This window comes from Rhinoderma darwinii, chromosome 1 (assembly GCF_050947455.1).
Source record: "Rhinoderma darwinii isolate aRhiDar2 chromosome 1, aRhiDar2.hap1, whole genome shotgun sequence".
Classification (NCBI taxonomy): domain Eukaryota; kingdom Metazoa; phylum Chordata; class Amphibia; order Anura; family Rhinodermatidae; genus Rhinoderma; species Rhinoderma darwinii.
Genome location: NC_134687.1, coordinates 169,874,013 through 169,888,508, shown reverse-complemented (window position 1 = coordinate 169,888,508; position 14,496 = coordinate 169,874,013). Strand labels below are relative to the sequence as shown.

General features: G+C 41.7%; 1 protein-coding gene across 1 annotated transcript in view; it reads left to right on the top strand.

Annotated features, from left to right (window-relative positions):
* Positions 1–14,496, top strand: part of PRSS12 (serine protease 12) — a 153,031-nt gene that overhangs the window by 15,838 nt on the left and 122,697 nt on the right. Inside the window, exon 2 of the mRNA XM_075860584.1 lies at positions 12,603–12,747. Coding sequence (XP_075716699.1) covers positions 12,603–12,747 — 145 coding nt within the window. The remainder of the gene's footprint in view (positions 1–12,602; positions 12,748–14,496) is intronic.

Here is a 14,496-nt window from a genome sequence, read left to right as displayed (position 1 = left end):
TCCTCCTATTTGCGGGTGCTGGCCCTTTAAGGCCGGGCACGAGCGTGCGCGCGCACCCTACGGGACACAGCCGAACGGAGCGGAAGTGAGCGCTGGCATCTCCTAGGAAGGAGATGGGGACCAGCGCTCACAGATCCATGGCTGTGGGCGTCGGGAAGTGAGTAAACCCGACGGCCCGCGGCCATGGACGCTACAGTATCCCACCTCTTGTGCCCCCTCCTCTTGGGGCCAGAGCGAGAGAGGAACTTTTTAATAAGAGCAGGAGAGCTGAGGTTCTCTTCTGGCTCCCAGGACCTCTCCTCAGGACCAAACCCTCTCCAGTCTACCAAATAGAAAGTCCTTCCTCCTACCCTTTTGCAGTCCAGGATCTCCTTTACCTCGAATACATCAGAAGGACCGCTGGGAGCAACTGTGGAACTAGAAGTCTTGCTGTAGCGGTTCAGGACCACTGGTTTCAGGAGGGACACATGGAAGGAGTTAGGGATTCTGAGGGTAGGAGGCAGCCGCAGCTTATAGGAGACAGGGTTGATTTGTTGCAGGATCTCGAAAGGACCGAGGAACCTGGGAGCAAACTTGTATGAAGGCACCCTCAAGCGAATGTTTTGAGAGGACAGACAGACTTTAGTCCCTGGAAGATACTGAGGCGGCTCTCTTCTCCTAGCATCTGCCTTTCGCTTCATGCGATCTACCACCAGCAAAATAGAGGACCGGGTCTGTTGCCAGATTTGCAGGAAGTCCCCATATGCAGAGTCAGCAGCGGGTACCTGAGATGAAGTCGACACAGGAACAGGGACTCTGGGATGTTGACTGTACACGATGTGAAACGGAGTGGAAGTGGTGGACTCACTTGTGTGGTTGTTGTATGAAAACTCGGCCCATGGAAGAAGCTGTACCCAGTTATCGTGCTGTGAAGAGATGAAGTGGTGGAGATAATTTTCCATGATCTGGTTGATCCTCTCAACTTGCCCATTGGACTGGGTTGATAGGCTGAGGAAAAGTCCAAACTCACATCCAGGAGTTTACAGAGGGCTCTCCAGAACTTAGAGGTAAACTGAACACCCCGATCTGACACGATGTGTAGAGGCAAGCCATGCAAGCGAAAGATGTGTAGAATGAAGAGACTCGCCAGACGAGGAGCAGAAGGTAGGCCGGTCAGTGGGATAAAATTAGCCATCTTAGAGAACCGGTCCACCACCACCCAGACAGTGTTACATCCTGCTGAGGGGGGAAGGTCTGTGACAAAGTCCATCGCAATGTGCTGCCAGGGGGCATTGGGTACAGGCAGAGGTTGAAGCAGGCCGGCAGGCTTGGAGTGAGTCACTTTGTTAGAGGCACACACCGTGCAAGAAAAGACAAAGTCCAGAACATCTTTAGGTAGAGTGGGCCACCAAAAGTGACGAGCAATCAGGTCTCGGGTTTTACGGACACCAGCGTGTCCAGCAAGTTTAGAACTATGTCCCCAGTGGAGAATTCTTCTCCTGTCTGCCAACCGAACAAAAGTCCTCCCAGGAGGGATGTCTCTAACCTGCAGAGGATCAGCAGTGACAATGCAGGACGGGTCTATGATGTTCTGAAGGGACTCCACCGTTTCTTCCGTCTCAAACGATCTGGACAGGGCATCGGCCCTCAGATTCTTGTCCACGGGACGGTAGTGGAGCACAAACTGAAAACGGGTGAAGAACAGCGACCACCTGGCTAGACGGGGATTCAGTCATTGTGCAGACTCAAGGTAAGTAAGGTTCTTGTGGTCGGTGAAGATCAGGATGGGGTGAGCAGCGCCCTCCAGAAGATGTCTCCACTCCTCCAGAGCCAATTTGATGGCCAGCAGCTCCCGATCTCCAATGGAGTAATTGCGCTCAGCAGAAGACAACAGTCTTGAGTAGTAGCCACATACTACTGCCTTTCCTTTGGAGCTCCTCTGGAACAGAAGTGCACCTGCACCAACAGAGGAAGCGTCCACTTCCAGAGAGAACTGCCGAGATACGTCAGGATGATGGAGGATCGAGGCTGAAGTGAAGGCTTTCTTGAGGCTAATAAATGCAGACTCTGCGCTCTGGAGTCCACACTTTGGCGTTCACACCCTTCTTGGTAAGGGTCGAGATGGGAGCCGTCAGAGAAGAGAAGTTAGGAATAAACTGTCGGTAGAAATTGGCGAATCCCAGGAACCGCTTTATGGCCCTTAAGCCTTGAGGACGTGGCCACTCCAGGACAGCCCTCACTTTCTCAGGATCCATCTTGAGGCCCTGATCCGAGATGATGTAGCCCAGGAAGGGCAGAGAATTCCTCTCAAAGACGCACTTCTCCAACTTGGCGTATAAATGATTCTCCCTCAATCGTAGTAGAACCTGACGGACATGCCTCCGATGAGTCGTCGGATCCGGGGAGAAAATCAAAATATCATCGAGATAAACAACAACACAGACATAGAGTAGATCCCGGAAGATATCGTTAACGAACTCCTGAAACACTGCAGGAGCGTTACACAGTCCGAAGGGCATCACTAGGTATTCATAGTGCCCGTCCGCGGGTATTAAAAGCAGTCTTCCATTCATCACCCCGGCGAATCCGGACTAGATTGTAAGCCCCCCGCAGGTCTAGCTTAGAAAATTTTTTGGCTCCTCGTATGCGATCAAACAGCTCAGAAATGAGTGGCAACGGATATTTGTTCTTGATCGTGATCTGGTTGAGACCACGATAGTCATTGCAGGGTCGAAGAGATCCGTCTTTCTGTTTAACGAAGAAAAACCCGGCCCCGGCCCCGGGGAGGAAGACTTTCGTATGAAACCTCTCTCCAAATTCTCCTTGATATAGAAAGACATGGACATGGCAGGGAGAGAGGGTATACTCGTCCACAGGGAAGAGAGGCATTTGGAACCAGTTCAATGGATCAGTCATATGTCCAATGTGGGGGTAGCGTCTCAGCCACCCTCTTGCTGAAGATATCCGCAAACTGAGCGAAATGAGGGGGTAATACTGCCAATGACTGAGGCAGAAGAGGCTGGACAGGATGGATCTGCAACAGACAGCGATCGAGACATTTTGAGCCCCATTGGGGAACCTCTCCAGAATTCCAGTCCAGGACTGGGGCATGAAGTCGAAGCCAAGGCAGACCCAGCAGAACAGGATTGATGGCTTTGGGCAAAAAAATAAACCAAATCAGTTCTGAATGAAGGACTCCAACTTGGAGCCTCAGCGGCTTGGTCTCAGATACAATCGGATCGGGCAGAGGCAGTCCATTAACCGAGGCAACAGCCAAAGATGTCTCCAGAGGAACTGTGGGCAACTGGAGACGATCCAATAGATCCTTTTGGATGAAGTTTGCCGCGGACCCGGAGTCCAGATAGGCAGAAACCCGGTGCTTCTTCTCGTCGGACACTATGGTCACAGAAATGGTCAGCTTGGAATTGAACGTTTTATTTGGTACAATTCCGCCTAGGGTCATATCTCCAAACAATCCTAGGCACTGGTGTCTCTCTGGCCTCTGGGAACACAAATGCAGATCATGGCCTCTGAGGTCGCAATACAGACAAAGTCCTGAAGTGCGTCTGCGTTGTCTCTCCTCGGTAGACAATTTGGCTCGGTCCATCTGCATAGGCTCCTCTGGTGGGCGACTGAAGAGAACAGTAGGGATTGCTGGAAAGTAGAAGCCAGCCTAGGAAATCCTCTCTCCCGGAGGACCTCTTGGGAACGCTCCCGGATCCTCATGTCAACCCGGGTGGCAAGTAGGATGAGAACTTCCAGGGTAGGTGGCAGATCGCGAAGGGCCAGCTCGTCTTTAATCCCAGAAGACAGTCCCTGCCAGAACGTGGCCACCAAAGCCTCATTGTTCCAGGTTAGTTCAGCAGCCAGGGTATGGAACTGATTGGTATACTTGCCCACGGAGAGGTCTCCCTGGTATAGGGTCAGCCGGGATGCAGCAGCAGAATAAACTCCCAGGTTCCTCAAATATCAAACAGAAAGTTCGTAAAAAGCACTGAAATTCATGAGTCTCTGGTCCTTGATGTTCCCAGAGAGGATTTGCCCATGCCAGGGCTTTGCCAGTAAGGAGAGAGATTATAAAGGCAATCCTAGCTTCATCAGAGGAGAAGGCCCTGGCATGTAGTCTGAAGTGGATCTGGCACTGATTCAGAAATGCCCTCCAGGACCTGGTGTCTCTGTCATGGGGAGGCAGGAGGAACAGCAGGAATAGGTGCAGTGATTACTGTGGCTTGAGCAACCAGCCGATGTGTAATGGCGTTCAGGAGGAGTTGGGCTTGCCGTGACTGGAGGTTTTGCATCTCTGCCAGCATGGCTTGTGTCGTCGAGGTCTCAGGTTGACCAGCGGGATCCATGGCCTGAGCGTGCTGTCACGGTCTGTGGGTATGTGGACCCACTAGGCCGCACCACCGTAGTGGGGAGGCAGCTGGCCAAGCAACAGAGCACCCAATCAATACGAAGTTCCGCTCTAGGGTACCTGAATAGTCCAGACAGTGGCCGATGACAGCAGGTGCAGCAGGTTGCACCAGACGTGGCGGATAACACTGGACGTGGCCTACGACACTGGACGTGGCAGATGACAGCAGGTGCAATAGGACACAACTCCAACACTAACAGGCTCAAGAACAAGAACACGGCACTGGATACAAGATACAGGTAACAGGGCACGGGTAACAACAGGAACAGGATAACACTAAGGGACCATTTGCAAGACTGACATGGGAATACTAACAACGCTCAGGCAATGAGTGTAGGGGCAGGGCCCTTCTTATGTCCAGGGTGATCTGGGAGCAATCAGTCAAATTTATAACATGTGTGTGCTCTGGCCCATAAAGGCCGGGAATGAGAACGAGTGCGCACCCTAGTGGTCACTGCAGGACAGGATGGCCGCATGTGCTGGCATCTCTGTGGAGGAAGACGTCTGCAGGATGGTAGGAGTCTGCGGTCTGTGACCGTGGACATTACATTATGCTTTGTGATTCTCGACGTATACCTCCGATGGAAGGCTACAACATTTCCCACTGTATAGGCATACAGTGGGGTACGTCACCCGAACTCCCCTGGCAGAGAACTACCTGAATTGCTGTGCCTGAGGAAGCTCCTGATGTTAATGTCCATATATGAGCAGTCATGTCAGGGGCTTACAATACCTGGTTCCCGCCAGAGCATCAGAAGAACTATTCCCCAGGACTCCGTCCCTGGGAAAGCTCCTAACGTCACTGTCCATTTTTAATAAGTGACGTCAGGAGCTTCCCCAGGGTCGGAATTCCCGGGCAAGTGATACCTGATGCTCTTTTCGTTGACTCCGACCCCGGTGAAGCTCCCCAAAATATGTTTAATATATACCTGTGACGGATGCCATACAGTTGCATCTGTCACACATGGGCTATAATAAAAAAAACAAAACCTGTATACTTGTAATAGAGAGATAACCATTCAAAAACCATCTAACTTGGACTAATGTATGTGTTAAATAAATCATAAAATTTGATGTCGTTTTGAAATGGAGGGGGCGTTGATAGAACAAGTCCTATGAAAGGCAAACTCAGGCACCCTGTACCTTCATGTACATGACTTTCTGTAAAGGGACATTAAGGTTATACAGAGGTGTGGCTAGGCTTTCCTTCACCTAGGTCAAAGATTAGGTTCGTACGCCTCCCCACAGCTACTCAGTTAAGTTATATAATAGCATATATGGAACCTCAATTATGTCTTACTAACTAGTATTTTCCATGTCCCTTTGCAATAAAAGTATATGTAGTACTGTTCTTTCCTTACAGGAGGCAAAAACTTGCAACTCACTCTGCTTAACATATATACAGGTCCTTCTCAATGAATTAAAATTTCATGAAAAAGTTAACTTATTACAGTAATTAAATTCAAAAAGTGAAACTCATATATTATATAGATTCATTACACACAGAGTGATCTATTTCCAGCAATTTTTTCTTTTAATGTTGAAGATTATGGCTAACAGTTAATGAAAACCCCAAATTTAGTGTCTCAGAAAATTAGAATATTATGAGCCCAATCTCTGAGATTCTTTTCTCGTAACATATTGTACTTTAAGTTATTCATAAAATTTGGTCGATACATTCAGTGTTTGTTTGTGAAAAACATTTTTAGAAAATTAGCAAAAATGTGCATTTTTATCAATTTAAATTCTTCTTTTTGGTAGACAGATAGTAATACCATACAAAATAGTTACTAGTTAACATTTCCCATATATCTACTTTATGTTGGTATTGTTTTTTGAATGTCCTTTTAATTTTATAGGACGTTACAAGACTTAGAACTTTAGCAGCAATTTCTAAAATTTTCAAGAAAATTTCAAAAGCCTTTTTTTTAGGGACCAGCTCAGTTCCGTAGTGACTTTGAGGGCCCTATATATTAGAAACCCCCTCTAAATCACCCCCATTTTAAAAATTACACCCCTCAAAGTATTCAAAACAGCATTTATAAAGTTTCTTAACCTTTAGGTGTTTTACAGGACTTAAAGCAAACTGGAGGTGAAATTTCCACATTTTTTTCCAGAAAATCAGCTTTCATTCATTTTTTCCTGTAACACAGAAGGTTTTACCAGAGAAACACAACTCCATATTTATTGCCCTGACTCTTCAGTTTTTAGAAATATGCCACATGTGGCCCTAGTGTGCTAATGGACTGACATTAAGTATATATATATATATATATATATATATATATATATATATATATATATATATATATATATATATTTACTTAATGTCCTCTTTGTAGTCATGCTCCTGCCATTATGCACAGAGCAATCAAATGTTTTTTTGTTGTTTTTTTTATTATGATTTCCTCTTATTTGTATTCTTTTCTTCAGCTTTGGCCTGTAGTGCTTCAATGGGTGACAATGCTGCTGGTCTGATTGTTCTAATGTCTCTGATTATGGATTCATCTAGAATGAGGATACGACTGAAACCTTCTTTTTCTTATTTCGTAGCATATCCTGAGAGGACTAGCTTTAAAATATAAAAAATGTTTTATGATACTTTGTCCCAAGATCTCTATGCTATATGTGTATATTTTTGGATACCCAGTGGTTGGGATGTGGATTGCAGCCAGCCAAGGTTTTTTTTTCTAGCATGTCGCGATATTGTATTGAATTGATTTTATGAGAAATTGGTGTCCTTAACCAAACTCAAGCAAAAGAAAGGGTGGACACATCAGTATGTTTATTTAGAGAAATAAATGAAGTCTTCCCACTAGAATGCATTTTTTCACTTCAATCTGTAAAGACATAACTTAATTAAGCTGTCTGAATTAGAACCAGAGAGCTGGCAACTCTGAACATGATCTACATCATGCTTCATATTAGCTTTTTCCAAGTACTGGTGGCAAACTGCCTGAAAAATATGGTTTCTCTAGATGTGGATATAGGGAGAAGAGCGAAGAACAACAGAACTGTCTTTCTGTTTTGTCTCATCATTGGAGCATCATTTCATACTCCTTTAAATGTAGATGAATTGTGTTAATTTTATATTGAACCTTGTTAATATTGTCTTCCATATAAAACCCACTGGCTTGTATCAGACTCTCTGACTCTTGAGTTTTCCCTTATAATGAGCTATGCTCTCTGTTGTTAGATAGGGATTTATTTTTAAAACATCATTCTGGAAAGAGAAAATAAGATAAATATGTCCTATACAGGTCAATGACTAGTCCTGAGAAAAAGTAAGCCTTCACACAAGAGAGCATTTCTTGGGGAATCAACGAGTGATCACAATGGATGTTGTCACATGGGTCTGAATTAATCCAAATGGACCCAATAAAATGTCACATTAGTGTAAATTAAATAACCCACTATTATAAGCCATTATCCGCATTGCATTCTGTACATAAGCAATTTTCAAAGAGTATCTTTGAAATCATTTACAAACTTGTTTCCAACAGAGAAGTTACATGGTTTGTTACTTGGGTTCACTTACACCCAGGGATAGAACCACTCCTTTAATAACGAAAATGTTTGCAGATAATCTTATCATTTAAGGAATTTTCCAAAAGGAATAAAGAAATTCAATTTTTAAAAATAAGTTTTTCTTTGCTGGTAGGAAAATGAGTTGTGTTCTTCCAGAATTGGTACAAGGATTAAATATGATTTTGCTTATTTATAAAAGCCAAATGCGTATGATAGTTGATGTAATATGTTAATTCCTATGATAAATCAGGTTTTTTGTCATACCATGAGAATTAAAACAGAGAACAGATTAAACCATGTTTTCTGTTTGTTTGACAGAAGTGTAATATTAAAAACATTATCATAGTAAATGAGAGAAAGTTTCCAGGGTATCTAAACACGATTTGCTGCCAAATACTTATTTTACTATTAAAACTTGACGTGAGAGTAGATTTTATATTTTTTTAAATTCAGAAAATCCCCATGTGCCAATAATGGATTAGGTTGTGTCTAAAAATGTGGAATTAGGGAGAAGAGTATTCCTTTTAACCAGTTTATAAAAGTTGATGCTGAAAATTCTGATATTCTGTTGCGCAAGAAGGGCGTCAGAACAGCTAAACGAAACTCAAATGAGAAGCAAATGAGAGGGGCTGAAAATCTAAGTAGAATTATTTTCCCCTGTCATTCAGGTGTTGGACCAGTTTAGAAATGTTTCAGCTCGGATACACATACATATGGCTATAACATATTTGCTTATGCAACAATGATGTATATATAATGTTCAGCTTGTGATGTTAAAACATACATTTTCTTATTGCTACTGTAAAATGAATTTGGCTTTTTTTTAAGGAAGCACTCCAGCAAATTTATTTTTGCCTCTATAGTGCAGCCTCAGCTGTTAATAAATAATAATGTAAAGGCTCTTGCGTATGTCTTCTGTATACCTGTTGTAGTTGATGTGTCATTTATGGGTTGTCTGCCATGTTGGTTCCTCCTTCCCACCTAGTGTGGTTCCCCTAATGCAGCCTATATTTCCCACAATGCTTCTGGCTTTGCAGAGGCAGAGGGGCGGAAGCTTATCACACTGCACTTGCTCTGCTATGAATCTTATGTCAGGGCAGTAGGTGATAGATCAGTGACATAGAACATCTCTGCTCACACTGCAGAGCCCAAGTGAATCCTATGTGATGCAGCTTCAGCCTGTCCCCTCTGCCTCCTGCTAGTGAGGAGCAGCACCTCATAGAAATACACTGGATATTTTGCACAGAGCACTCACAGACAGTATAGACAGTTAGTGTGAATCAGGGGGACTGTATCCCTCTGCAGTATGGACTCACCTATTATATAACTGCACTCTTGGTCCCTAAGATAGGGCAGATCTCTTCAGTAGCAGTACATACATGGAGGACATACAGAGGAAGAGAAAGGGTGGAGTTGGGTGGGGAGGGGAAAAGTCTCAGATCTGTGAGGAGGGATTTGAGAGGTGATGCTGTAATCCTGTTGATCACAGGAAGTCAGCCACACAGTAGAAATCACCTCCTGTCTAATAGACATGAGAGAACTGTCTATTCTAGACTTAGATTACATGACACAGCTGCCCACAATGAAAGGGTTAAAAATTTAAAGATACAACTGTGCTGGGCAGAAGCAAATGACACTGCTAGAATATTGCTAGTGAGTTAATATGATGTGTGAAAAAAAATTGCCCAAAAAAGTGCTTCTTTAACAAAATATAGGCATTCTCATAGTGTTATCTTTATCAGCAGCATGTAAATATGATATATTTATTGACTCTTTTTATTTAATGATGGGGTCTAAAGGTTTGATCAGATAATCTTTGGAATTAATTTGTGTATCCTCTACACTTTATCGGCTGTCCATATTGATAGAGTTTTTTATTTTGTGCCAAGTTGAAAAATTAAGCTTACAGTTGGCATAATAGTAATGGTGATTGATAAAGTAGGTCCTGGGCTCTGGGAAGTGATATGACTCCTACAATACATAACTTGTTTAATTAAAAATGAAACATTCCATACTATATAATAAAATGTCAACTGAGCTGTTTATACATCATATAATATGATATGATCTAATATATTATACTACAATGTAATAAAATGTATAATGCAGTATATGGTAATATAATACTACATAAAAGGATATGATAAACAGTAATGTCTTGTGCTAATTGTACAAATATTTACTCTTTATAAATATATGCAATATATAGCATATATAGCCAGTGAAGGTAAAATACTTTTGTGATGTTGCTTGCTTTAAGTCTATTTTAAGCTGGCACATGAATGAAGATAGTTTGCTGCCACAGCTTCAAGTTGCACCCATAGGAAATAATAGTGTTGCTTGCAAGTTATATGTCATTTTTATCCTGTGGGAGAAAAGAGCTACAAAAAATATGTAGCAATCACAAAGCCGTTTACAGTAGCCTATTGTGTTAATCTACAAATGATTATAGAAGTAACCTGCATCTAACTAGCTAGCAACCCCATACCTATATAGTATTACTGAATTTATCTCATGTCCTTTCAGGTATACTTGCTGTTAATAGATACATAAAACAAAATAATATTTTCAGTAGAATGAGTTGTACTAAAGAGCTCAATGACTTCTAAGGTGGTACTGTCATAGAATGCCACCTTTCCAACAAGTCAGGTTGTCTAATGACTTCCTTCTTAGATGTGCCCTGCTCCTATAAAAGTTTTGTTATTGGGAAATGGAAAACGTCTAGAAGCAACAACAGCTCATCCGGGAACTGGTAGGACTTAAAAGCTCAAAGAATGAAACCTCTGACTGCTGAAGTGCAAATAGTATAAAGTAATCATCCCTCAATTCCAACGCTCAATACCAAGTTCCAATACTACCTACCTGTCCAGGAGGAGCTACATGGATTGGGTTAACATGAATGAGCCTCACACTGGCTTGAGATCACCTGAGTGCAATGTCAAGCATAGGCTAAATTTCTGTAAAGCAAACGTTATTGGACACAAGGAAAAGTAAAATTCTTGAGTAAGGTATCGGGCTGTAAATAGTAAATAATAATAATAATACTTCACTGAATCCATAGTGTTCTTTATTTCCGGTGGGGGAAATCATACGATTATGGCTTTCAATTACATTTTGAGGAAGGACCTTTCCTGTTTATTTATGACAATGCTCTTATGCCCAAAGTGAGGCACATAAAAATGGCGTAGTATTGTATAGAAACACATGACTGGGTTGCACAATGCCATAACCGCACTGAACTCCTGTGGCAGTATTTGGAATGCTGACGTTGCGCCAAGTCGTACCGCCCAACATCAGGGCCCAACGTTTGTAATGCTTTTGTCTTTGAATGGATGTGAAACCTTGCAGTCTTGTCCCAAAAATGAATGGGTGTCTTGGATAACTTCCTGCGCTTTTACCTCTTGTGTCACCCCTTTTTACTCTTAGATTGTAAGATCTTGCAAGCAGCACCCTCACTCCTTAAATTGTTGAATACTCATCACTCGTCTGACTTTTTTTGTACATGTGCCCTCTGAAAAGTGCTGCGCTATATAAATACGGATTATTATTTTTATGTAAAGCCTACCTAAAAAAGTGTATGCTGTTATGTCAACAAATGGAAGACAATTAATTATGAATCCCATTGACTTCATATTCCTGAGTATACCTACTCTGGCCATTTATGTACTGTATTTTACAATATTGCCATATGGGTGGGTGAATTGATGGGTAAATATGCAATGATGTTGAGCTTTACTATGCTTTTTATTGTTTAAGTCCAAAAAAATATACTGAATATGCCCCATCTCCAAAAAATATTATTGATATGTTGTTATTAAGTACAGTGTTTGTTTTAGTCATACAAATTGGTTTATATGTTATCTATCAAGTCCAATGAGTTGATTATAACATGAAGACAATGACAGTTTAATAGAATGTCATTGTGTCCTAGGACGCCTGTGGGGAAAGCATTATGATATTGTTTAGAAATCCACGATAACAAAAATTAATCTGCAACCGGAATGTATTCCTCATTGATGTATTGATATAAAAGGTACTTGTTCTATCTGTAATAGCTGGCTATAAAAGAAATGTTAATCAATAAGCTTTTATATTATGTGATTTGGTGCCAGATTTCAAACTTTATTCATTTCCTAATACATTTAAATATTATTTAAATGATGTGTTGCCAGATTTCCAAGGGCATTTTTATGAGATTTATTGATCCAAAATGTGCATTTCTCTGATAAAAAAAACCTATTATACAGTATTCATTTAGCAGGAAAATTGCATTAGTTATTTAAGACAAAATTAATTATGTTTTTTAGTTTATATATTTTTTGGGTTATTTTAAAAAACAAACAAACAAAAAACTGCTAAACCATGTTATCAGTCTCAACGAAAAAACGGTAATGTTTGCATATATTATGTATCCTAAAGATGCAACTCAGATTAAGGTTAAAGCAGTCTTATGCTCTCAGGATTATCCATCTCAGTACATTTGCTGCTAACATTCCTTCTCAAATATTTTTCATGACCTTACAATTTATAGCTTTCCCCTTCAAGGTAATTGTGGTACAGAAAACTATTTGCCCTCAAGCAGAGTGTCAATGTTTGGGGAATAAATACATCTCTAAACACAGCAGGATGCCATTTGTGTAGCTCTAGTACATCATCTAAATGCATTTTCAACAATTAACAGGGTCAGTGCGTCTGCGGGGGAGCCAGAAAAGTGAGTCAGAGGGAAGTATAGTAGAAGTCTATGTGAATGGTGCCTGGGGATCGATCTGCAGCAGCCAGTGGGATGATAATGATGCATCAGTCATATGTCGTCAGCTTGAACTTGGGTAAGTTCTTGGTTCATCATTGCTCTTTAGTTTAAATGTGATCTAAGACATATATATATATATATATATATATATATATATATATATATATATAAAGCGAATATTCACTTTTTTACAGCACATACCTTTTTTCTATTTTTTTTCAATATTTTTAGTTTATAAGCTCCCATGCTCCCCAAAATGGTGACGGCAACCAACAAGAATTTTATTATTTAAATCATTGTGCAGGGAATTTGAAACTCTATATTACAAAAATCCTCTAACCCTTATAAAGATATGTTAAGAAACATATGAGGACAGGATGTTTGATCTGTAACACATTCGGAAAGTCTTCAGACCCTTTACATTTTTTCATGCTGAGGATTTTGTGCTGATAGAAAAAAAAAAATATGGTCATTCTGCACTCAATAACCCATAATGACAAAGTACAAACAGAATGTTAGTAATCCACAAAGGAGAGAAGAAAACCTGGACCGCACATTCACTTGCTATGTGTATGCACTTGCAGTGGCACTGGTTGGCATATGATACTGCACTTTATAGAGTAGGGATCCACTTAAAAAAGGTCACCGTGAAGTGGCAAGTGGGCTTATACAATTTGATCAAAATGTTTACTAACAACCTCATGTTTGTACATTTTTTACATTTTGCTGAGCCGCAATAGATCAAGTATAGCAAGTGAATGTGCGGTCCAGGTTTTCTTCTCTCCCTTGTGAGAATGTTAGTAATCTTTGTTAATTTATTGAAAAGGAAAAACTAAAATATTGCATTGACATAAGTATTCAGACCCTTTACTCAGTACTTAGTTGAAGCACCTTTGGCAGCGATAACAACCTCCGGTCTTCTTGGGTATGATGCCACAAGGTCTGCACACCTGGAATTTGGGAATTTTCTGCCATTCTTCTCTGAAGATCCTCTCATGCTCTGTCAGGTTGGATGGTGCCAGTCGGTGAACATCTATTTTCAGGTCTCTTCAAAGATGTTCGATTGGGTTCAAGTCAGGGCTCTGGCTGGGCCACTCAAGGACATTCACAGAGTTGTCCCTAAGCCACACCTGTGTTGTCTTGGCCAGATGCTTAATGTCATTATCATGTTGGAAGGTGAACTGTCGGCCCAGTCTGAGGTCCAGAGAACTCTCGATCAGGTTTTCATTAAGAATATCTCTGTATTTGGCTCCGATCATCTTTCCCTCAACTCTGACCAGTCTCCCTGTACCATCCTCTGAAAAACACCCCCACAGCATGATGCTGCCACCACCATGCTTGACTGTAGGGATGGAATTGGGCAGGTGATGAGCAGTGCCTTGTTTCCTCCAGACCTGACGCTTTGAATTGAGGCCAAAAAGTTTGATCTTGGTTTAATCAGACCACAGAATATTGTTTCTCACAGTCTGAGAGTCCTTTAGGTGATTTGTTGCAAACTCCAGACGGGCTTTCATGTGTCTTTTACTAAGGAGAGGCTTCTTTCGGGCCAATCTGCCATAAAGCCCAGATTGGTGGAATGCTGCAGTGATGGTTGACCTTCTAGACGTTTCTCCCATCTGCACACACGATCTTTGGAGTTCAGCCAGAATGACCATTGGGTTTTTGGTCACCTCTCTTACCAAGACCCCTTTCCCCCAATTACTTAGTTTGGTGTGGTGGCCAGCGCCTAGGAAGAGTTCTGGTTGTTCCAAACTTCTTCCATTTAAGAATTATGGTGGCCACTGAGCTCTTGGGGACTTTCACTGTAGCAGAATTTTTTTTTGTA